A 25,101-nucleotide genomic window follows, 5' to 3' on the forward strand; every position below is an offset into this window, starting at 1 on the left:
TGCCATAGTGCTGTAGAAATCCATCGGAGAATGAGTCGCGTGTATGGGGAAAACTTCATGCATTATGGTGTCGAAAGTTTAAAGATGGCCGTAATAATGTGCATAATGAAGGGTGGCAAGGACGCAAATCTATCGTTTCAGATGACCTGGTTCAACGAGTTGACAGAAAACCGCAGATTCACCATTACTGCTTTGTCTACGGAATTTCCAGAAGTTTCAAGGCCTGTTTGATACTCTATTGTTATTCAACAACGGCAACTATCTTTGAAGAGGGTATTTGTCCACAGATATGAAAAATGTATAAATCTCTTCAGTGATTATGTCGAAAAGTAATCTTGGTAAGTGTACCAATGCTTTGGTAATAAAATTATGGTTAAGTTTTTCTTGATCTGGATTGTTTTTCATAAAGTTGACAACGTAGCAAATACGGATATTTGGATCCTTTCTCATCTTTATTAACCATTTTTGGTAATTACTATTATTGTTAATTGTTTCGTACTGTTCATTCACTCAAACGTAAATATTTTCTTTCAAGAATTTGCTGTATATCGGAGGTAGTAAAACAAAGGCAAAATTTGTACACACATGAGCAAAAAAATCGACTCAAGTCGCAGCGCACGGTCAAAAATCTTTAGCAAAAATCTGTAACCCCCATAATTTTTTTTAACAATGAATATTAGTGTTCCCTCCAATCGCCCTAATAACAGCTTCCAATCGCTTTTTTATGGATCGAATAAATTTCTTTACTCGATCTGGTTCGATGCTATCACAATCTAGTGCACGATTTCTAGCCTGAATGTTTCTCTTAAGTACATCCCATAAATGCTCAATAGGAGTCAAGTCCGGGCTACGCGCTGGCCAATCCACATAGGCAACTTCGACATCCTGTAAATACTGCCGTACGGAGTCTGCAGTATGAGGACGGGCATTGTCCTGCATTAGGAAAAAGTTTTCGCCCATGAAACTGATATATGGAACAACGTGATTCCCTAAAATTTCTTTTATGTATCAGTTCGCCGATTATATTGTTCCATTGAAATGCCCGCCCAAACAATCCAGGAACCTCCTACAGAAGCCACGTTTTATGCAACAATGCGCGAATCTTTCTCCAGGGCTTCTATAGATTCGTCCTTTTCTATTGCTACCATACAAGCACACTCTGCTTAAGTCTGACAAGAGAACGAAGCCCAAGCAAATCGTAGACAGACTGCTCAGTGGCCTGGGGTTATTTTGGGGCCAGGAACTGGCCTTATTAGCTATTCTGAAAAACCAGACACTCAAATTTCATTCAATTGTGGAGTTTATTGGATGTTAATAAAAATTTAACATAATTTGTTCGTATATTTGAACTACTATCGATAATCACAACTGTCAAAATATATAAGTAACAAATTTCTAATGAAAATAATACATTCTCATTTACTAAATGCATTCGATACCGGTGAATTTCAAATAATTCTAAAATAAATTTGTCAAATTTCATGACACTACATAATTTCTAAGCTACGTTCTTACATATTTGGATGCAACTCCTCATGCAATTCATTTTTCCATATCAATCATAGCAAATATCAATAATAGATTATTTCGTTTTATATTAAACGATTATTAATGTCAAAAAAGTTCCATTAACAATGGTAGTACTCTTAATCGGGGCAATTAGCTAGTGTAGGGTCTCTTAACAATTCAAGTGCCAAGAGATTTTTAGTAAAACTTCCCTCCTGTCCAAGATGTTTTTATTATCTTATCCTCATCATTTTGGGTTGCTTATACTTAAAATTTGTAATTTTATAATTTTTTTACCCAGAAGTATAACAACAAAATACGACACCGGTGGCCTGACAAAGCTACTCGCCGGTGTGTCCGAACAATTAGAAACAGGTTTCGATAAATTAATCAACGCCAGCGCATATTCTTTTGTACGGTTTCATATACAAAATGAACTTGGGAAGTGACAAGTGGTGTTTTGTATGGTCTCATTACACCTGAAATTTGTTATAAAATGAGTAACTGTTCCAAAAGAATATTGCAATTACCTTCGCATAAAAAACAACAAGAAATGGACAGTAATTAATTAATTTCTGTTTCGTATTCAGTATAATACTTGATTTTGAAGAGGATCCTACCCAAATAAAAAAAATTGAGGTTATGACATCTTTACAAATTGACAACATATTATTTCTCTTTTATTCTTTCGTGGCCTATGTTCACTATGTGATTATTCAAATGGTCCTAGAATAATTCCTTGGACGAACCAATATTCAGTCCGTCAAGGGGTAGTGAAACTAATTAACATGACTATAACATTTCCTGACGTCGACGTCTAAACGTCCTAGACCTTCAGGTGGAAGTTCAAGTAGTGATGAACTAGTTCAAGAAGTCGACATGCAACTGTATTCTAAAAGTAAAAATCAAAACAAAAGCGCGATGTGTTGCTCTTATTGGAATTGAGTAACTAATTACTTTACATGATTTATCAACATCAGTTGGGAGGCCACCCATTGGAAATCACTTGGAAAATTTTTAGGTGGAATGACAAGCTACATTACAAGAATATAATCTGAAGGAATATTATATGGCTGGGTTACATAGGAATGGTACGAACAACTCACAGTGTCCAGGAGACTGGCTATAAACAATATCATAGATGAAATTCTCCATAACTATCAAGCAATTTATACCTCCGGACAAACGTTTTGCATCAATGTGACCATGTTTTAAACAATATAATCGATAAAACAGCATCAAACTTTTTAAGTTGTGTAGTGAACCATACTTGGAATCTATCCTTTGATGCAGGAAACGAGAAAAAAGACTGTATATTATCAGTGTCCTCCAGCATTATCCTAAACTTAGCGAATGATCTTCTAGGTTGTGGTGACTGATAATGGGTACACAAATCTACAGATAGCTCATATATTTTTTAACAATTAAACGCATTGCTCCGGAACTATCGAAGAAAAAAACTAAAAAAGCTCGAGAGGATGACGGAATATGTATCCTAAAATGACGCGATAAGAGGGACGTTTTAGTGTTAAAAACTCATCATTAAAATGAAAAGGCACAAGTTCAGAGACGTGGGCGTCATTTGGTTATAATAGATTATAACGGCGGTAAAAGTTCAATAGATCCAATGTCAGGCTGAGAAAAAGTATTCGGTGGTATAAGTACAATATCTATAACCGTCTTTCGATACCCAGTCGAAGGTTCGAGGGAAATCAGCGAAAAGAAAAGCACGTGAAAATAGGAGGTATTGTAAAGAGATAGGCTGATTGATAAGAGTAAAGTAAAAAATCATAACTTATTGTATGAAACGCGTAGGGATGTAATTCACAAAAGGCGCTAAGTACTAAATAAATTGTTTTTCCTTACAGTTTGTTTATTTGTTTTTTATTTTATAAACGTTTTGCAATGGTTTTCCTCAAATTTTTATGTAAAAATCACTCACTTACATACAAATAAATAGATGTTTCTATATTTGAACATTATTTTAATAAAAAGGCAGCTCTATAAAAAAACTGAAATCAGCATTCAGTAGTACAGGACCAGGAAGGAGATGCTACCATGCTAAAAAGAATCAAGACATGTCCGCTAATCTTGGTGGAACTGATTATTTTAAAGTCGGACGGTAGCCTGTCAGAAATTTCTTGCACCGGACACTGGTGTCTACTGTTACCTATTAAATGTCAAATTGTCAGTGTTTGTATATGTAGAATTATATTTTGATATATGTGAGTTACAGGTTAATCATTGTCAGTTTTTACTTTCTTCTTTGGCGCAATTTTTTTAAAAACTCGATACGGTTTTAAGATATTAAATACAATTCAATTACAAACTTTATTAACACAATTATTCAGGACCTTACTGGACAATGATGAGCACAAAACAATAGCCCTCATTAAATTTCTGTATTTGTAAAAAGTAAATTTTATAACAAAAGAGTTTGCCAAACCTCTCAATAAATCTATATATATATATATATATATATATATATATATATATATATATATATATATATATATATATATATATCTTTGCTAGCTATCTTTGAAAGAAAAGATAAGGATATTCATTTCAGCATAAACAAACATTTATAAAAACGAGAAATTATTAAAGGGAACTACAATAGTACTTAAAAGATATTTCACTAATTTTTGTGTAGAGTTGAACACACTGTTTACTACACCGACACTCAATTGAATAATCCACAGTCTTGTATGGTCAGTCACTGGTTCATATTCTGTTGAAATGATCAGACAGTGTGTGTGTAACTGTTTGTTTAGTAGTAGTGTGTTTAGTTTTTTAGTTTAATAAAACAATATCAAAATGGAGTTTGAATAATAGACGAATTCTAATAAAATATTAACAATAAGATGATAAATGAACCCTATTAATTTAATTCTCAAGTTTAACCTCCAGTTACAAGATGATAGTCCAAAACAAAACGATTATAATAATTATTTAGTGGCAAATTTTGTAAAAAGCGACGAGTTGAAATATTTTGACAGGTTATAAGGCCTTGAAGTTGATTTTTATATTGTGAGGTCGAAATTTAAATTAAAAAACGGATTTTTCATTGAATAATCATTATTTAATTACAATTTGAAAGACTACTCATGATGTTAATGTTATTAATGGAACTTGTTTAAACAAGATATGGAATTAAATATCTGTGACAATTTTTCTTTCGAGACAAATTGAAATCAACAATACAACCAACGCGATATTATTTGCTGAATTTGCGACAAACGTGAAATTTCATATTACTATAGAAAACCAAATTGGATATCCACAAATTAATAAAATTCTAGCAATGAAATAAATAAACTTATTTACAAACGATTACAGATAAAAATTAATATGAAGTGATCTTGAGAGTATATATACAAAATATTAAAAATGATGATATATATGTACACCTATCCTACAAAATATAATTATAAAAGCAATGACCAAATTAATTAATCACTTTTTTTTGTAACGTTTCATAGTATACGGAGAAGTTCGAGATACACTTTTACACAATTACACAGAATTATTTGTCATAATAAATTCTTTTTACACAAACACTTTGGCCAAGCCGTCAGCGCCTGCACTGGCTATGTAGGGCCTTGATGGATGAAAAGCAACATCTAAGATACTCTCGTCGAACTTCTTTCTGTGAGCTGTTATCTCTTGAACACAAGTTTTGTTATCCAAATGCCATAATCTTATCGAACAATCATGAGAACCTGAAATTGATAAATCTTATCTCAAATCACGTCAAAAAGAGTCATTATGGGGAAATTGAAATTTTCCTCCCAATTTGCTTAAAATATAAAAATATTTTGTCTTTACCAACTTATCCTTCAGAAACATGACAATAACGAGTAAACTCGGCAAAAACTCTAAACAATCTAAAGTAAAAAGAAAATACTCGTGTTGAGCTTCACTTATAGAAATAGATAACAAATGGAATGAAAGTTGCTGATGATAAAGGAATTAAAATAGAATGAGGTTTGGCACACCTTAACAGGAGATGATTTTAATGAATAACAAAATTCTATTTTGGGTAAAGAGAGATAAAATAAAAAGGGATAGCCTAAAAGAGATCTTCAACTTGAAGTTGACCGACAAGATTGATGATAATGATATATGTATAAAAGTGTCAACCACTAAATATCATCAACAAACATCAATTTTTTGGGAAAAATCATAAATTACATCTTCAGGAAATAAATACCAACCTGAAAGAAGATAAAGTCCATTTGGATCAACAGCTAAACTGGTAACAGCATCCAAATGAGCGACCATCGAATGTACCATTTTTCCTGTGTGATTATCCCAAAATCTGATGTGTCTATCCTCGTGAGCAGTGATGGTTAGAGGTAGTGTTGGATGACAAACAATCTTGTTTATTTGTCTGGTGCTACTATTCACACCTAATACAACAAAAGTATTTTGTTATAAAATCATCAGTAAACAATCAAGCAGAATTTCATATAAGTCTTCAAAGAGATATCTTTTGGGACATTTGAACTACTCTTTTCTCATTATGTGGTTTGGAATAAACACAATTTTTGGAAGTGTTTTGACTTACTCTGCAATTATAGATTCTTAACGCAGTTTCAAAAAAAGTAGATCGAAAAAAATAAAGGATACTTGTCAAAGTGTCAAGAAAAGAAATTTACAAAAATTTGAGGATATATAAAATAAAAATAAACAATAAATAATAACAATCAGATGTTAGAGATTCATATAACAGAAAAACAAACCAAAAATCGTCAATTAGTATTATATTATGTATTATTTACCATCTGGAGGAACTGATTCCAAACGGGAGATCGGTTTACCCGTTTCCGTATCGAAAATCACACACCGCAAACTAGAATAAGATGCCACAATACGGTTTGGTTCATCCCTTACAAAATCAACACTAGAAGGTATACCGTCTGACTCTGAGACAAATGTTGATAACAATTGTTGCTGAAAATAACAAAAATTATATATACAAGTACATTAGGAAATGCAATTTTTACTATAGTGATCAGTATTTTTCAAAAATTATTTTACCAATCAATACAACAGAATAACAATTTTGTATTTTGCAAAATGCTTACTTTAGAATGTGGTGTCCATAATTTGACAGTTTTATCAGAGGAACATGACAATAACTGCTGTTTAGAATTAAGAACAGCCAACCCCCAAATAGCATCTGAATGGCCATGTAAAGTGGCATTCAAAATATCTGGTTCATACAGATCGTACGGATCAATGTTTGAATTTGGAACATTCCAACAATTTATAGTACCATCTAAACCTCCGGAATAACAATGTTCTCCACTACCAGAAATTGCCAGACAAAGTACTGGACCTACAAATAATTATTCGCATTTAAAAAATCATTGAGGGATTGGTTTATAAACCTAGAAATGAGATGTATGCATACCTGTATGACTCCTAAAAGTATAGAGGGGTTCAACGTCCAATGATGCACTTTTTTTGGCAGGAACTGTTTTTTGAAGATTCCACAGCTTCAGTGTGTGATCTTCACTGGCAGTTATCAAAACAGGTTCAGTTGGATGGAAGGCCAATGCCCGAACACCGTCAAAGTGACTTCTCAAAGTGTATTTTGCATTCCAAGTCTTCCTGAACGCCTCCTTTAAAAAATTCTTTTAGAATCTACCATTTTTTTATATCTATTTTGAATATCTACAGGCGTTGTTTCAAACAGTATGCCTGATATTGATAATAAACATCAACTTTTATGTCAAGAAAACACTGATAATGAAGAAAATTGATTAATTGAATTAAAATTAAAAGATTGAGAAATGAACAAACAGGTAATTATTAAAAATATTAAGCAGCTTATCAATATTTCCCAACAATGTCTTTTAATTTTTACATAAACACTGTATGGGAGAATTTAAATAATAAATGTCATTATATATCCTTATATGAATGAAGATATTGTTGACTTTTTTTTATTATGAAAGTGTTGTGCTTCAAAAGGTCACATAATCACTAAAGAAAACTACATTAAAGTAATGAAAATAATGCCTTAATGAACATTAATAATTTAGTATCATATAAATATAAATTAATCTTCACCCTATAAAGATATATAGCCACTGTAAAACTGCTTACGGCAAATAATGATCAAGTTTGTGGTTTTACACCATGGAATAACGCAGATCCCAATACCAAAAAATTTTACTGAGAATTGTCTAAAGCCCTATTAGTATGTAAAAAGCAAACCAAATTAATATATTTTAAACCATACATAACAGAAATAATCTGTAACTATATAGGCACATTCTATAATATATTACTTGCAATTTGTAATATTTGGCTACCCTATAGGATAATACTGATCTGTTCGTATAATAAATCTAATCTTGTCACTTACTTTACTGCTATCAATGTCATAAGTTGATTCCGCATCATTATTAACTGTTAATTGGGCTAATTCGCCTAATCCAAGCGACGAATCGACGTTTTCTTCATCATTCAATCCCATGGGTCTTTTTGCTGGAAGTAAAATAAAATTCTAAAACTGTTTAGATAAAATTTCACCTGGAATTACATTTGGCAGGCTTTTGTATAACTAAATGATATAAGGCAACTAGAATCCGATAGACAAAAACACTTACTTTTATTCCAATCAGCTTGTTCAGTTTTACTGTCTTGTTTCTTCTCTGCTTCGGAGAGTCTGTTAAGTTCGTTGAACACTTCTAATGCTATTGCGTCAACATCATCGCCTAAACCTAAATCATTATCCATTTTATCTATAAAAACATCCGATTTAACAGACAAAATACAAAACGATATTGACACAGTTAGTAATCTGCTTTGAGGGTTATTTTTTTATTAGATTGAATAATTTAGAAAAGTTCTATGATTATTAATCAAATGTTTTATCTTAAAAATATTATAATGAATTTGGGAAAAAATTGTTATTTGGTGGTTAAAATGTTAAATATGAAATTAATTTATTTTTAAAATTACAACCCCTATTGTACAAACTATATAAATTTGACAGAAAATTTACAAAAAGTAGTTTTAATCACAAAATAACTATTTGGAAGTTAAATTTTACAAATCCAAAATTTCAACCCCTATTGCACATACTATAGAAATTTGACAAATAACGTGCAAAAGTTGTTTGAAAAAACTGAAATACAAAAAAAGGTTCCAATCCCATTTCTCATTATAACTTGATCATATTTAAAGGGCTCTAAGAAATAGCTCATTTAAATTATGAGGTGGATTTAATATAGCTGTCAATTTCATCTCAGTAACACTCTATTGGCTGAAGTTTGGAGCAAAATTATTTTAAATTTCTTGTATTTTATCACGTTTTACAGCATCAAAAAGCAAAAATAAAGTTCTTTTCATTAAAAATTTCAACCAAAAATAATAAATTATGCAACAACTATACTGCATTGTAGATAGTGACAAGATATTAATGCTAACAATTTTTCTTTAGAATACTAATTTAACAACAATATTTATATTCTATCTACTTTGTATTGAAAAAAATAATTATTTCACCTTTTTTGTTCAATTTAACATCATCTTCAATGTCATCTGTAGGTTCGATATTAACATCGTCGCTCATTTCATCATCTTCGTCCATATCCACATCTGTATTTGATAAAAAGTCTAAATTCGCCATAACGGCAGCTTCAGTATCCAGCATCATCGCTTCGGCTAGAGAGCTTGGTTGAGCTTTTTTCGCAGGGGTTCTTCTACCTAGAATATAATTGTCATATTTCAGTTTCATAATACTTAGAACTAATATATTTTACCTTGAGTTTCACTAGCTCTTTTGTTGGATTCATTGGCATTAATGCCACCACCATTTTGGTTATCATCTTGATCAGCATTATTATTATTTAGTCCCAAAAGAGCTCGTACCCTTGTAGATCTGACATCAATTATTCTATCGGTATAACCAATTTCCTGCAAATATTGTCTTAATAGTTGCCTTCCTTGCTTCCAAGAAGAATTTGATACAGACACATACGACTGGTCACTGTCTAATTGAGATTCATTTGTTTCGTCTATCACAGGTGGTTTCATATCACCTAAAATACCAATCATCATGATTAATTTCATTAATAATATTCAATATTTCAATTATCACCTTGTTGTAATTCTGTGCCATACTTTAATTTATGAAACTTGGCTCTTTCCTGCTTCAAGGCATATTCCAACATCTTGATACGCCGCACCAGATCATTCTTCAAATTTTCTTGACCTTTTCTTTCTCCTTGCAAAAAAGCAATTCTTGCCTAAAAAATTGAAAGTATGTATCTACTACATACCACATACACTACTGAAACTCAAGAAATAAAGCATGTGGTAAAGATAACATATTACTAATAGTATTTAGTTTTCAAATAAGAAATCAATATTTTCATCTCATTCTCATTGAACAAAATTTGTTTTTTGATTTAATTAATAAATTTTTCAATGTTCTAACTTAATATAATTTACTATTCAATAAATTATTGTAAATCACAATTGGAATAAAACTTTTTTTATATGAGAGAACCAAATACAAGATGAATTTGGTACATGAAAGGAAAATGAATCACTTACAACCAGATATGTTTAAACATTTATTTTCAAATTAATTTTTTATTATAGTACTTGAAGGATTAATGTCTTATGATTGTTTCAACAGCACTTTCACCACAGCTTCATTAAATTTTTCACAGATCTACTATATTCCTTTATCCTATAATGCCAGTTCTTTTACTAAGTTGGAATTTCAGGAACCATTGGTAACATTAATACTGAACACACTATTTATTTATATAACATCAACACTCACAATTACACTGTCTGACGTGCGTTTCAATAACCAAGCTATCATCTTCAGAGACTGAAGGTGAACAATTTATCTTCAGTATGAGTGTCGGGTGTAGTATTCATTGTTTCACAAAAAATAATGCATTTTATGTTTTTTTCCTTGCATTAAATGAAACATTTCCCAGTTCTTTTTATAACAAATATGCCAACTAAACAATTAAATATCATTTTAATACAGGGACACCAATTGAAACCAGATTTTAGTCACATGTTGATACTTATTTTCAGCATAATCCAAATGTGTTAAAATCATCAATAGTTAAGAAGAAGGTAATCAAATTAAGTTACATAACATACTAACATGAATTGTGAGTAATATATTTGTTTTTAAACAGTAATTACCACACTTTGTTCTTGTACATTTGATGATATTGATAATATATTTTACTAAAAATATAAGCAACCTTTACATTAAATACTTATAGCTTCGTTTTTGGTAGATAATTTGGACACATTCCGAAGGTATTCTGAATATCTTCTGAACATGTCAAATGTGCTTTGCAGAATATGTTCTGAACATACATTCCTCCATGATCGATTTATAAACATCTAAAATTATAATTTGGATTCAAAACTAGCTAGGAGTTTAAATGGTATGTAATTAATTGACCGAAGGTTTATTCTTGATATTTGGAAGTATAAAATCAACTAGCATGTTATTTTAATACAATTACATAGGTTATTTCTTGGTAAATATGGTAAATGAATGCACATGTGCCAGATTCAAAATCCTTATCCATGTCCTAGGATACACTGGATGTATTCAGAACACGTTTGGAATTAGAAATCCTTGCTCCACGAACACAAGATTTTAAATCCTGAACATGTTTTATTAGCACAATTTCAAACTGCGCATAAATCTGGTGACAAAACATTTTCAGGATATATACCTCAAATAAAACTTATGAATTTGGGATGGAGTTTGGGTATTTTACATATAATAAATAATATAAAAACAGTATGGAACAATGAATTGATTACCTTTAGTGTTTTTAAAAATCTATCATTATCACATTTATAATGAACACAAACAGACAACTGATTGGTACTAATATGATGATAGTTGTCTAATTTCTGTAATTGTTAACAATTTAAAATGTTGCAATAAGCAGTCACAAAGGATTTCTGGTATAATGAAAGTTTCCTCACAGTGAAACCCATGTCAGATAACTCAAGCATAAAAATGTATTACCCATTAAAAAACATTTATGCAATCCCTTCTTTAGAGTTTTTACCATCTGGATCTTGTAGTTTAACTATTATTTTATAATTAATTAACTCATTTATAAAAAAGTTTGATGAGACAAATTTGTATATAAATTATAGTATAGGCTATAATTTCACACTTTAACTAAGAGTCTTTGTTGCCAGCAAAAACCAGAAAGCAAATCTTTAATTCAAAGCTTTCATTAGGAATATACTCACTACCACTACAGTAAACCAATATAGTAAATTTCTACACACTACATTAAAGTGAACATTACCAATAAAAAATATTTGTTAATTTGAATCTTGCTTTATTTTCTAAATAATATATATTTTGAAAGCATTTCATTAGTTTGTATTTTCACTTCAAAACAACTGTTTACATTGAAAAGTTATAGGAATTTTATCTAAAATAACCTTAATATATAAATATTTTTTTGATGAACTTATTGTTATTATTTTAAATGTTACAAAATATTTTACTTAAACTATCTGATATTATTAGACAACAAAGCACACCATAGACTCTCCAAGGTTCACTATTTTGAGTAAATTTTGTTCTAATTAAAAAAATGTATGAAACTAAAGATTATTTACAAATGAGTCAGTTAATGAATAACATAAGATTACCAAAACATTATTGGAAAAATTAATTGATATGTTTGCAAGAATTCTGTACAACCCTCATTAAAAACAAAGTTATGTGTAAAGAATTGCTAATGATTATTATCAATTAAGAATGTTTGATGACTAAATAGTAATAGAAACTTATTAGACCTTCTCGTGCATTTTTGATATATATTATTCCAATACTAACTTACATTTAGCTCGTTCCAAAATTATAAATCTCATAGAAATACCAATCATAATTAGATTACTATTTACACGATTTTATTGTTTTTTTTTAATTTTGCTGAAGAAAAAAAATGAAATCGAATGCTCTATATAAGAGTGGCTAATGGAGGAAAAATGAAAATTGATGGGGCGTACTAACATTAAAGATAAATCGAATTATTTTTTTCTAAAAACTTACTTGTAATTCAGCTCTATCAACCTCCCATTGTGATCTTTCTAATTCGAACCTAGCCCATTCGTGTTGAATAAAATGTAATATACCCGGTATAGAATAATGGGATTTCGGAGTGCTCTCTTCATTTTGTTTGTTGTTGGTTACCGAACCAGCCAAGGGCCCCATTTGTCCGCCGTTTTGTAGATTTAATGAAGTGTCTTCCATTGTGACGGATCCAATTGTAGAAAAATTTCATATGTCCACCATTGCTCTTCAAATCGCCATTTTAACTTAATTTAAGCCTGTACTGTTTTAATTGAATCGACTACCACAGTTACACATTTATACACGTCTCTATATTTAAAATTAATTGTCTAGTTAGTATTTTTGTAACAAATAAAAAACATTTAATTCTTGAAGAAAATTATCACACGAAACTTCAACTTTTAATAAACCTCAACCTCAACATCTGGCAAAAAAGTTTTCTTTGTCACTTTCATAGATTTTATATAATGCTATCTCCCTCAATGTGTCATGTCGGAAATCTAGTAACCACTCCGTTCATTGAACAGAAAGCCTTTTTGTATGTACAACCCACCCAATTTTCCAAAATATTTCGATTTGCAATGATATAATTAAATTGTTCTATGTATTATTTTTATTCAATTTTTAACAATAAATTTTATTAAATATAAATTAAATAGGCACCTAAGTTAAAAGTGTGTTATAATATTTAGAAAGTAATTGTGTCTAGCAATACCCCTGACGTACATATTTGAAAATTATAGACTGAAAATCTAGCTGAACTTCAGAGAGTATGAACGTGGACAATGAAATGGCAATTAATATCTCACCCCCAATCTAAGTTTGAAATCAAACAAGTAAAATAATACAAACATAATAAATAATTATAAAAACTGCAATAATCCTAAGAGATATATTAACTTCTTCTTAGAGTTTTAGATAAATTTTTTCTTGAGTACATAAATAAATCATATAGAAAAAATATATATATTCAATGAAAAGTATCTATTATTACGTAACGATGGATATGTAGTCACTTTTTCGAATATTCAAATGTGAGAGAAATGGATATATACACATTGTGAAAAAGCATGAAATAGAGAGCATCTGCACTCACCCAGCTCAATTTATAATTTGTCTAAAAGAACACAACTTTTTATACGTCAAATGTTTTCTGTCAAATGTTTAAATGGAAATGCATTAAACAAAGAAAAGTAATAAAAATATTATGTGATAGATTTTTAAAATGGTAATATTAAATATGGGTTTACCAGATCCTGACCACCCTAATGAGGAATTAATAGCAACAAACCAGAACGTTTTTGTTGTTACTGATGAGGATTCGGACCAAGAAATGAGTATATCCGATTCTATACAAACTTACACACAATATCAACCTTTATCAACTTTTTCTAATGAAGATATAGATACTGTTTCTGATGATGATACAGATAGTGGTGAGTAAGCACAACAGTCATACGTATTTAAAACTAACCAAATAATTTTTTATATTCCAGATAATAATGAAAACTCTGAAATAACTGCATCGTCGACTATGCCTGCACCTTCTATTGATTCCATGGAATCAATTCTCGTAAAAGAAGTGTGGTCAGAGTCTTCCACTAAAGTTTGTGATATTGAAATGGATAATAAAAAAGTAGATGAAGTTAAACAACTTATGTTGAATATAACCCTACCTCCTAGTGCAATTCCTGATTGGGCTGCAAAAATTCCAGAAGAGGATTGGAAAAGTCACTTGATGAGTAGGTTAGAAAAAACTAAAAATAATCTTTAAATTACAATACAGTGTGAAGGCACCTTTATTTTAATGATTATTTTTTTATAGATATATTTTAAATTATAAATAAAGTTATCTAAAATTTTCATTTTCAATTGGAAATACTTTGAAATAGTTTTAATTTGTAAATTATGTTATCAAAATATGAAGAAAATAAAGTTTGCTGCAAAAATATTTTTGTTTTTGTATAAAACAATCCCCTGTGATAAATAGATAATTATTATGTTATAGAGATTTTAATTTGTTTATGTTCAATGAAGTTTCAAAACTTTTTGATAGATTGCGGTAGCTATGCCGCTTGCATTAATGCTTGAGTCAACACCACTTAAGCCTCTTATTTTCGAACGAACTTACGTAACTTTTAGATCTATAGGGGGGAGGTTTACATGTTTTTTTTTTCAAAAAATAAAACTGAAATTTTCATCATAATACATCATTTTTATATTATCAAACTCAAAGGTTGTTGAAGAAGAGTGGTTTGTTTTTGTGAGAAAAACTGTGATTGTATAATATATTGCAATTACATAACTTTATTTTATTGTTTCTGTGTTGTTTATTAAATTTTCTTTTTCCTAATGAATGAAAGTAACAAAAATTTGCAACTGCCTATTAAACAAGATATTTTAGGACTTTCTAATGAACTCAAAAGATGAAATTAATAATTCAATACTTTCAATCTTCAGAGCAGGCATATAAGTCCTTCAGAATCTTACCAAGTGGACCAAAGTTTTAAAATCAAACTATTAGTCTGTAATGACAGCTAGGGCTCTTGCAGGGCTTCTAGACGTTACTAACAATTGACGAATCGCTACTAAATCGATATAAGGCCTCTATTTTCATGGGAAAGTGACTGAAAAGCTGATTATTCTCATTCAAATTGGGTAAGACTATTTTGAAGGAGGAAGCAAGTAAAATTGCAGAATTCTTTCATAATACATAACCTTCATGTTGCAATCTACAATTACTTAAAATATAAATATTTATTTACGGGATGAAAGCATTTTGCCACTTTCTAAATTCATACAGCCTACAAAAATTCAAAAAAAAAATAAAAGCATAACATTATTGCTACAATCTCTGAGGCCACTATTACCTTCAATAAAATATTAAAAAATGAATTGATATCACTCCAACTTTATATAGATAATATCTGTGCCAAAAATAGATTTTTTTGAAAAAGACCCTAATAACTGAGTGGAATTTTTAGTACCATTGGTGGTTTATACTGAACATTAGTAATTTAAATACACAGACTGACAATTTTAGGTATGCCTGTTAGACGGATTGAAGAAAATAAAAGCAACCAGTTCCAAAACATAATGGCTAATCATTTAACTCCAATGAAAAATGTTATGACCCCTGTATTAAACATTTATGTCAATACACCATCACCTATAAAAAACACCAACATCGTTTGAAAAGGCATTATTTTGGCCTTTTTTAGATATACAAATAACAATAAAAGAAAGATGAAAACTCTTCAATGGTCTCTTCAAATTTTTGGCAAGAGTATGCGAAGGAACAGAAAGAAAGAATAAGTTGGAAAAAAAATGAAAAGAGAAGACAAAAAATTCTGTCTTTAGTCGGAACAGATTCCACTTGTAGAAACTGTACATATTGAAGTATTACATATATGAGAAAATTGATTATCAACATTACTATAAAAATAATTGAAGCACATTTCTTTACATTATTTATTCATAGAACAATATTAGGAATATTAATTCTTGTTTGTGTTAATATTTTTCTTGAAGTGAAAGTTGAATTAATGGTAATATTAAGTAGGTACAATTTATTTGAAATTTTGGTATATTTAAACGTTTATTGTTGTCAGATAGATACTTCAAGGACGGTTGCAGAAAAAAAAACAATTACACAAAATTAAATAAATGGAAATAAATAAATGAATAAGAAGATTGCTTCAGCACAAAGGATTATACCGTATAGTTTGGATAAATTATACAGGATATTTAACCACAATCATAAATCATCAACAGGAAAAGTTAACATTATTTCAGATTTTGTGGCAATTGTATTTGAGTTCATTGATTCGAAACTATCATTCATAATTCTTGAATCCTGTTAATATCGAGGAAAAGAATATGAAGTATTTAGTGCACATTGGGTTATTATTTTTGTTTTGTAAGACTATTTATGCTCAAGAGGAGAAAGTAAGTAAATCAAAACCACTTCTATAATTTCTTACTAATTAAACCTCTTTCAATTAAAATTTCGTGTAAAAGTATGTAATTTTGATGTTTCGAGCAACTTCGATCTTTATCAAAATATTCGGATAAATATTTAGGGAATAATTGCCATTATTAATTAATTTACTATCCTCGACTGCTAGACAAATTCACCCAATTGCAAACAAATTTTTATTTCATTTTTTTCTCTATATTTTCTATACAAATTTCTTCAACTTTTTACTCCTTAAACCTTTAAATATGTTTTTCTTGATAAATCCTATTGATTTTAAGCTTTTTTGATAGAAAATTAGTTTCTAAAAACAAAAATAAGTAGAAACGTAAATTTTTATGTTTTTTGAAACTAATTTTCAGAGAAAAAAAACTCAAATCAAGACGATACATACCAAAAATTTGCAATATGTATATATTCTAACGTAAAAGGCTTCGCCTTAAAACATAAAATTTGAAATGAATGAAAACGTGTTGCCTATGTTGCTATTAGTGTATAGTACTAAAAAATAGAAAATTTGTAGTTTTGAGTGCAAAATTGTGTACCAATAAAATATTTAAATTAAAATTGATGAGCTTGGAATTTTCATTAGTTTGAAAGTGTCTTGGAAATCACGATTTTCTAAAACCTTTAAAATAACTTGTCTAAAAAAAAATTTACAATTTAAAAAACATTTTAGGTTAATGTAACAGTATATTATGAGAGTCTATGTCCATTCGCAAAAAAATTTATAGTTACACAACTTTATCCTGCACTACAAGGTAATTTATCTGAATATGTAAATTTAGAATTAATTCCATATGGAAAATCTGTGGTAAGTTGAATTACATTTTCTATTTAACAATTTTAAAATAAATATAAAGGTACTATTAATTTTCATTTGAGTAGAATGATTATAGTTCTGTAGTATTTTACTGTAACTTCATGTCACGATTTAAGTTAAGGACACATTTTTAACACGTGTCAATACGACACATCAGATAGACTGGACACATATCTGTGTTGTAAAACGTGTGTGCCAGCTGTCATTTTAATGTTTTTAAACTGGTGAAGTAGTATCCTCAACCTTCACGTTCACACAACACATATCCACAATCCTTCGAAGATTATAATATGATGGAGCACCTACCAGAAGAGATGGATTGGTTGGATAAACAAGAGGAAATGGTTGCGGTTACTGCAGCATTGCTTGTGCTACAATATGAATTCAGGGTTCATTCAATAAACCAACGTAGGTACGAGTCTGGTGAATATCATGTTCTGTGGCCGGAATTCGTAAAATGTATATCAGGATGACCAAGAAGGAATTCGACGTGGCTTACAATTTACTAAAAAGTAAATTAAAGAAACAAATTAATTAATGTATTGAAAAAGAAACTTCCTTGAGTATTTTCTGAAGCATGAGTATTGGTTTGAGATTGTCGTTTTCGTTGGTCTCGATAGTCCTTAGTTCGGAAATTGTACAAAAACTCATACTTTCGTACCTCTTCTATAAATTGTACCTCAATTAACATAAAGATAATTATAGATATATTACGGAAACGAATATAGTTGAGGAAACACGCTCAGAACAAACTCGGTATTTGAAGACACATCACAATAATATGCACAGATCTATTTAAAATAGATATTTAAATAACACGTGTTAACACGACACGTGTTAAAAATGTGTCCTTAGCTTTACAGATGTGAATGTAGGAGGGGTGGATATTAAATAACGAGACTGATGATATAAAACATTTTATTTTGATATTACGTATATTTATTTATTATCACCTTCAATATATACCCAATCTCTATCCTTACATCGATCAATGCGAACTCAAATCTTTTTCTTCTCGATGCAGATTTCACCTCAGGGAAGAGGTAGACGTCGCACGGTGCAACATCCGGCTAATAAGGTTGGTGGTCAAAAACTGGGATGTTGTACTGCAAAACGAACGAACGAAACCTCTTGTTGCACACATTCTTTGAGATTCAGAATCATTTTTCGATATTTTTAGCCGTTTTGAAGAACGACCCGAACGTGAATCATCTTCAACATCTTCTCGGCCATCTTGAAAAGGCTTAAAGCATTCAAAACACGTGAACGCGACAACTTTCATCTCCGTATACTCGTTTCGATGAATTGTAAGCTGCAGTTGTAAGGCTACGGCTACATTGGTTTGTCTACAAACACAATAGAAATCGCATTTGAAAGTGTAGTCTGCGAGCTAAACAGCAGACAGTCGTTAACCTGAACTGCTGACAGTCGTTAACTTTTGGCGCACGAGAAATAATTGCTTCAAATTGAAAATATCGGATGGGGAGGTTAATTTTATCGAAAAGTGTAGTATATAGGTTTTCAAATGAAAATTAGAAGGTGGAATAGAGGAAACTACTCTTTATAAAAGTTTTCAGTGAAAATTCGTTGTTAGAATCAAAATTAAGTAACTCCTATATGGACAGCTCTTATGGGAAAAAACCTCTCTACGTTACGGTGCCGACAATATTCATTTTTTCTCTCGTTGAAGACACATACTGCGAATGTATCATGCGCGCAAAAGATGCGCAGTGCTAACTGTAGCGTCCAGAGGAGAAAGAGCACGTTACACTATTTATTTCACTTAGTCGGAACACCTTCCACTTATAGAAGTAGTATAAACGCGGACGTATTATACCGAAAAAATACGAGGAGTGAAGAGAGTTAAATTATTATATTTAAATATATATAATAGCACCATCTTTTGACAAGAGACAGAAGTAGCGGATGTTGCGTACAGTATCGCCATCTCTAGTCGAGTAGCTGAACTATTTTGTATTGTATGGAAAATTGTAGTTTCACGATTATTCGCCATACTTCTCGGTCGGAATGAGCGGAGATTTGTGGGAGTTTATTAACGGTTACTGGGCTGCTATACAAGAGGTGCGTGACAGTGTTAAGGATAGATACGTTAATCAATACTACTGTCGAAAACGGAGGGGAAAATAAGGAAGGGTAATAAACTTAAAGGTATGGACTACTTCAAATCAAACCCCCTTCCAAAACTAAAAAATGGCTACGCCCGTGATTACATATATGTTGATATGTTTTTGGTAGTAAATAGTGTATTCAGAAATAAAATATTAATTTTATTACTAACTATTCACGCTCTGTATAGATTATATTGTGTGATAAGGCTCTTAACAAAATAGTAGTATGAAGGAGTTGAAAGGATATTGTGGTTTATTATTATCTATCATTAACATATCATAAGTCTGATGAGCAGGTTTGCAATCAACATTGAATTGAATATATTGATTTCATGTCCAAAATTTATGGAATAGGATTATTGAAAAATGGAAAATTATACAATAACAAACAACTAGTTAAATTTTTTAAATGTTTTTCTTGACGCTAGTAGAATCCAATAGTGAATGGGAAAAATGCACACTCCTAAGACCTTGAAAATAATTTATAATGAAATGATAATTACTCATTAGGGTATTTTAAGACCACTAGATATTTTGCAGACAAAGAAAATTGGAGGAAACTTGACATTTACATGCCATCATGGAAACGTAGAATGTTACGGTAATTTGATTCAAGTATGCTCTAGAATTTTGATAGATGTTGGTAAAAATTCTTCGAATCTTGGTTTCAACCAGAAATATTTGTGGCTCGTAAAATGTTTTATGGAAAATATATCAACTTCATCCACAAAAAAAGATCTTCAAGATTCTTTTTTGCATTGTTCAAATGATTCTGTAATGATTGGAACACAACAGAACATATTGGTGAATTGTACTGATAGATCCTTTGGTAAGTTTCTTATGCATATCATACACCGTGAGTCATTTAGATTAGAATCATACATATGTCTATAGTTTTTATTTAATATTAACTTTTCTGTCACTTAACATTCAAAATGATAATATTCGTCAGAAACTTTAAAGTTAAAGTTACAAAAAACACCCTGTATCGATAGAGAGGGGTGGATGTTTGACACCCTTTTAATTTTTTTCTTAATTTAGCTGCAATTTTGTAAACAATGTCAATTAAAAAAGCAATTTTAGTGATTTGTAAATTAACAAAAAAAAGTATTCCTCCAGTACATGAAGTGTCCCAAATCTCCCTATATTGTGGTGGTTTGGGACAATTTATAAAAAGGCATCTCATATCAATAAATATAAAAAGCAGATCGCTGTCTTCTTAATCAGTTGTTTCATTTACTGTTTTTTCGTGTTTGGGTCTCAAATCACTTAAATATTGCACTGCAGCATTTTTCAAACTTCTTGAACTCGATTATTTTTGTCATTTTGGTTGATGATACTTGTAAAATTCTTCTAGGAGTGTCATCCTTAGATTAAGATGTTTTCTTTGTTATTATACGAGGGATACTGTTCAAGTTTTGAGATAAAAACAAATAAAATAAATGTTTATTATTAAATATAACTATATTGTTTTTCAAAATATTCTCATTTGAGAACAATACACTTTTATATGTGTTTGAACCATTTTATCAACACCGATGAAGGTACCTCCAAAACGCTTCTTTAGGTATATAAATTTGTTGAACTCGCAATTTATTTGTGATTTGCGGGAATAAGAAGAAATCATTTGGTGCCAAATAAGGACTGTACGACGAACATCACGGATCCATCAATTCGATGTTTTGACTGTTCAAAAATGTTTTTGTTGAGGTGGAGAATGATTCGTCCACGACTTTCACGATCTTATAGACGTCTTTTGAAGCGTCACGATTGAATTGCTTTGCACCAATCGCCACGAATTTTTTTTAGGGGCGATTCTCAAATTATGCGGTATCCACGATGTAAAAACTACAAGGTGTGCTATTGCGCACCAGCTGGGAAGCAGCCTATGAGAAATTGCTCCCAAAACGACGCGCCAAGTTGGGAGCGAATTCTCATTGGCTCTTGAGAGATGCGCAGAACGAGTCGAAAATGAGCCCTCGGGAAGAGCACACCTTGTAGTCTTTACATCATGGCAGTATCTAACGCGAGTAAAAGTTTTTGACAGCCAAATGTTCATGCAATATTGAATGTATGCGAGTGGAACTAATGCCCAAATATGCCTCAATCTCACGCTAAGCAAATGAGAATCTTGAAATATCAATTTACGTACAGCGTCGATTTTTTCTGGTACAACAGCCGATTTTGGATGACCTTCAATGATAGCTCGAGAGCTTCATCACCAAAACTAGTGCTAATATATGTTTGTCTATGTTCATTTTTTTGGAGGGGGAGAAGTCCTCCTTTTTTTCCACAAAAAAAGTACTAAATGTGTGTATTATGTATAAAAGCAATTATTGGATTTTAAATCTATTTATTTCTAGGTATGTCCCTTCTCGAGCATTATGGAAATCTCACTGATCAATTTCAAAAGCCATTGAACAATGTACCAACAATTGTTTATAATAATGAGTTCGATAAGGCAGACAGTGGCGAATCTGAAAAAAATTTCATACGTGTTTTGTGCCGAAAAATTACGTGGGCGACACCAAATGAATGTAAGTAAATATCATTCTAAAACTCATTCCCAAAATTTGTAATTGTTCATATACTAATTTAACTCCGATACTTTCGTTGATAAACAAGAAAAATTATTGAATGTAAAATATTTACATTTAGATATAATCACATTTTCTTCCAGATACAGATAAGTTTTTCTTTATATTATTTTGTACCATCTCCACCTAAGAAATTTGCGCCCTCTGGTTTAACTTAACTACTTTTACTGGTCGATGTAGTGGGCTGAGTGTAGAGGTCCATAACTATCTACTTAGTTCTGCTCAAGTTCTATGGTTTCATTCAATTTTGACAGTGAAATACAATTTAATGTCATTGTCAAATATCTTTAAATAGATCATTTAAATGACAAATTTCTCACTAGTGTGAATGTTGAAAATTAAAAACATGAAATGGCCACTTTCAACATAAACGAATTTTATATTTTTCCCGTTCGTAGTAATATAAAAGAGCCAATAACATCGTTTGCGTTTGACAAGTGATTTTGACATATGACGTTAGATTTTCGACCTCTTTTTTTGCTGTCACATCGAAATTTCTCATATTCTTTTTCTTTTCGAGTTTTGTTATTACCATTGTACAAACGATAAGGCCTGATGCTCCCATAATAAAAACTCTTTGTCATTTTCCATAATATCGTCCATGAATACTGGATTACCAACAAAAACCCGAAAGTATCACGAAAACAAAAAGTAAATATTCCACGTCAAGAAGAACAACAAAATTTGTAGGTTATCGGTAGTAACGTCAAGTTATGAATATGGTGTAGTTCACTCGCGAACGGCATCGAGTTTATAAATCGGCCTTAAAGCGACTGTCAGAAAGTTGCTTTTTATCGAGTTTAGTACGTTATTTTTTCTACATCATATTAATACTTTGTACTGGGTGTACAACAGTTACAGGACAAAAAAATTATAAGAAAAGTTGTCGTGAGAAACACGTGGAAATTATTTTCAATTAGGTCCACCACTAGAAAGCGTATTTGAAAATATGGAATTAAGAAAATATTTTTTAAAATTCACCCAATTAAGTGGAATTTTTCATACTATAACAAAGACAAGGATATAATGCGTTGCTTCATATAGTATAAAAGTTTTAGTAGGTCTTAACACGTTGATGGCAACCGTCGTAGTGTATTCGACAGTGGCGCCCCTTCCCAAATGGCGGCCGTCACCGGTTTTGTTTATTTTTTTCTGGAAAATCATCTCTAAAGATAAGTTTCCAATGTATATTTTTTATGTTAACTTGTATGGCGTAGTCGCCAACGTGTTAAAAGTAAATTAAATTAATATCCAAACGACAAGAAGTGTCACTTACTGGGTTATTAACCCAAAATATTTCTGCATGCGGTTGACATTTAGTGTTTTCTAAAGATGCAAAATGTGTGACTATCATCATGTTCGTACGTGGTCATATAATATAAAGAAATAGTAGCATAAGTTTTTTTTTATTCTCAGGTCGGATTGTCAATGCTGCGGAAACAAATCTACTCACCACCAAGTATTCTGTGATTTTATTATTAAGTCTTATTCTGTTTGTAATTAAAATATAATCATATAATTTTTTAAATTGTATTTATATTAATAAAATTTCTTAGGAACGTTTTTTGATTCAGTGCCCTTCCGCAATATTCTTGATAAGATTGCATAATAATTACGAAACCAGCAGAATAAACCATTGTTTAAAAAAAGTAGAATGCGATTCCATAGATAAATTAACATAAAACATGAAAATTATTTGTAGAGTAACAATCTTCACGTGAACATTGATAAAACTATAAGATAAATATTGAAAATACGCTCATTGATAGTGAAAGTACGACTAAATTAATAATTGAATCAAAATCAATTTGAGGATAATAACTGTCATTTCATCTATGTCGATGTCGAGCACAGAGCTTACACGAAGCAGGAATATTTTCTTCTTTTTTTAGTTCTAGACAGTTAACATGACGAACTTGTCATTTTGTATTGTAACCTGCAAGTGCAGTTTCATGTTGACAACACACACTTTGTTTATAGGCTAACAGACTAAGTTTCAACTTTGGTGATATTCATACTGAATACATATATATATATATATATATATATATATATATATATATATATATATTAGGAAAACTTGTATGTATGTGAATACAAGGGTATCGGATCTACTGCGTCCCCTTTTCTGCTGTGTTACTGGGGAATCCAAAGTATACAACTGATTTGTTAATCCCACTCCTTTGCCAGAGATCTTTGTCTTCTATTTCATACACTCCTAAGTATAGTCCTCTGGAGTTCCGTAGAGTTTCACACTTCAGAGAATGTGCAAAAAAATCTGCACGCCGCATTATCTGCTAAGTCTATCATCTTCAGGGGTCCTTTGAAGTGACAGTGCCCTGTTACTATTTGTAGATTATTCTTAATTAGGTTGATACATTCAGCAGATATTCTCTGGTCATAAATTCCCAGAGAGTCTTTGCATGTCTCAGCTTCTGTAGGTTGTCCCAATTTGGGTTTGGCTCCTATCTACCTTCTTTTCCATTGCTTTTTTCATTGTTCCGTAGCTGATACCATAGAAAGGTTCAGGTCCCATGAATGGCTTGTCTGCCCTCGCTTTAGCGAATCCATTGTAGGAACATTTTATTTTTCTTTACTAGTTTGTTTAATTTTTCTAGGCAATACCAAGTTTGGCGAGTTTGAGTTTTATGAAATTGGAGCTTGAAGCTCGGAGGAAAATTTACCAGCAGTGTAAAAAAATAATCAAAAACTCATTCAAACGATTTTAATATTTTTGCGTCTAAGAATTGTCCCACAATAATTCCATAAAAGTAGTGTTTTGACTGAAAATGTAACAAGGATATATAATACTATTAGTCATAGTCATAGTTGGGTTAGTTGACAGTCAGGGATTGGCTGATAGACCCATCTTGCGTCCCTTGAAACTACCAAAGACTGATGTCTTCTGAAAAATTAATAGAGAATTTCAGCTTCAGCATTCTGGATCGCCCGTGATG

The 25,101-nt window shown here is 30.9% G+C and overlaps 3 protein-coding genes across 5 annotated transcripts; 2 read left to right on the top strand and 1 right to left on the bottom strand.

The window, feature by feature from the left end:
* Positions 1-1,240: 1,240 nt before the first annotated feature.
* Positions 1,241-13,996, bottom strand: LOC130452536 (striatin-3). 3 transcript variants are annotated; one of them, XM_056791871.1, is made up of 11 exons: positions 12,599-13,641; positions 9,629-9,776; positions 9,291-9,569; positions 9,034-9,234; positions 8,133-8,240; positions 7,889-8,010; positions 6,929-7,139; positions 6,600-6,853; positions 6,294-6,465; positions 5,727-5,921; positions 1,241-5,231 (listed from the first exon to the last, which is right to left on the bottom strand). In XM_056791871.1, the coding sequence occupies exons 1-11, from the start codon at positions 12,797-12,799 to the stop codon at positions 5,059-5,061; spliced, it is 2,064 nt and encodes a 687-aa protein (XP_056647849.1). In that variant the 5' UTR covers positions 12,800-13,641; the 3' UTR covers positions 1,241-5,058. The 3 variants fall into 3 exon arrangements, with proteins under 3 accessions (XP_056647849.1, XP_056647848.1, XP_056647847.1); XM_056791870.1 differs by having other exon boundaries at positions 1,242-5,231; positions 8,133-8,246; positions 12,599-13,996; XM_056791869.1 differs by having other exon boundaries at positions 1,242-5,231; positions 8,133-8,267; positions 12,599-13,365.
* On the top strand, positions 13,845-14,568 carry LOC130452537 (uncharacterized). Its single transcript, XM_056791872.1, has 2 exons — positions 13,845-14,055; positions 14,116-14,568. The coding sequence occupies exons 1-2, from the start codon at positions 13,845-13,847 to the stop codon at positions 14,391-14,393; spliced, it is 489 nt and encodes a 162-aa protein (XP_056647850.1). The 3' UTR covers positions 14,394-14,568.
* A 1,873-nt stretch (positions 14,569-16,441) lies between these two features.
* On the top strand, positions 16,442-23,697 carry LOC130446597 (GILT-like protein 1). Its single transcript, XM_056782960.1, has 5 exons — positions 16,442-16,567; positions 17,275-17,409; positions 20,088-20,376; positions 21,911-22,084; positions 23,561-23,697. The coding sequence occupies exons 1-5, from the start codon at positions 16,499-16,501 to the stop codon at positions 23,653-23,655; spliced, it is 762 nt and encodes a 253-aa protein (XP_056638938.1). The 5' UTR covers positions 16,442-16,498; the 3' UTR covers positions 23,656-23,697.
* The last annotated feature ends 1,404 nt before the right edge of the window (positions 23,698-25,101 follow it).

The sequence above is a fragment of the Diorhabda sublineata genome, chromosome 1, assembly GCF_026230105.1.
Source record: "Diorhabda sublineata isolate icDioSubl1.1 chromosome 1, icDioSubl1.1, whole genome shotgun sequence".
NCBI lineage: Eukaryota > Metazoa > Arthropoda > Insecta > Coleoptera > Chrysomelidae > Diorhabda > Diorhabda sublineata.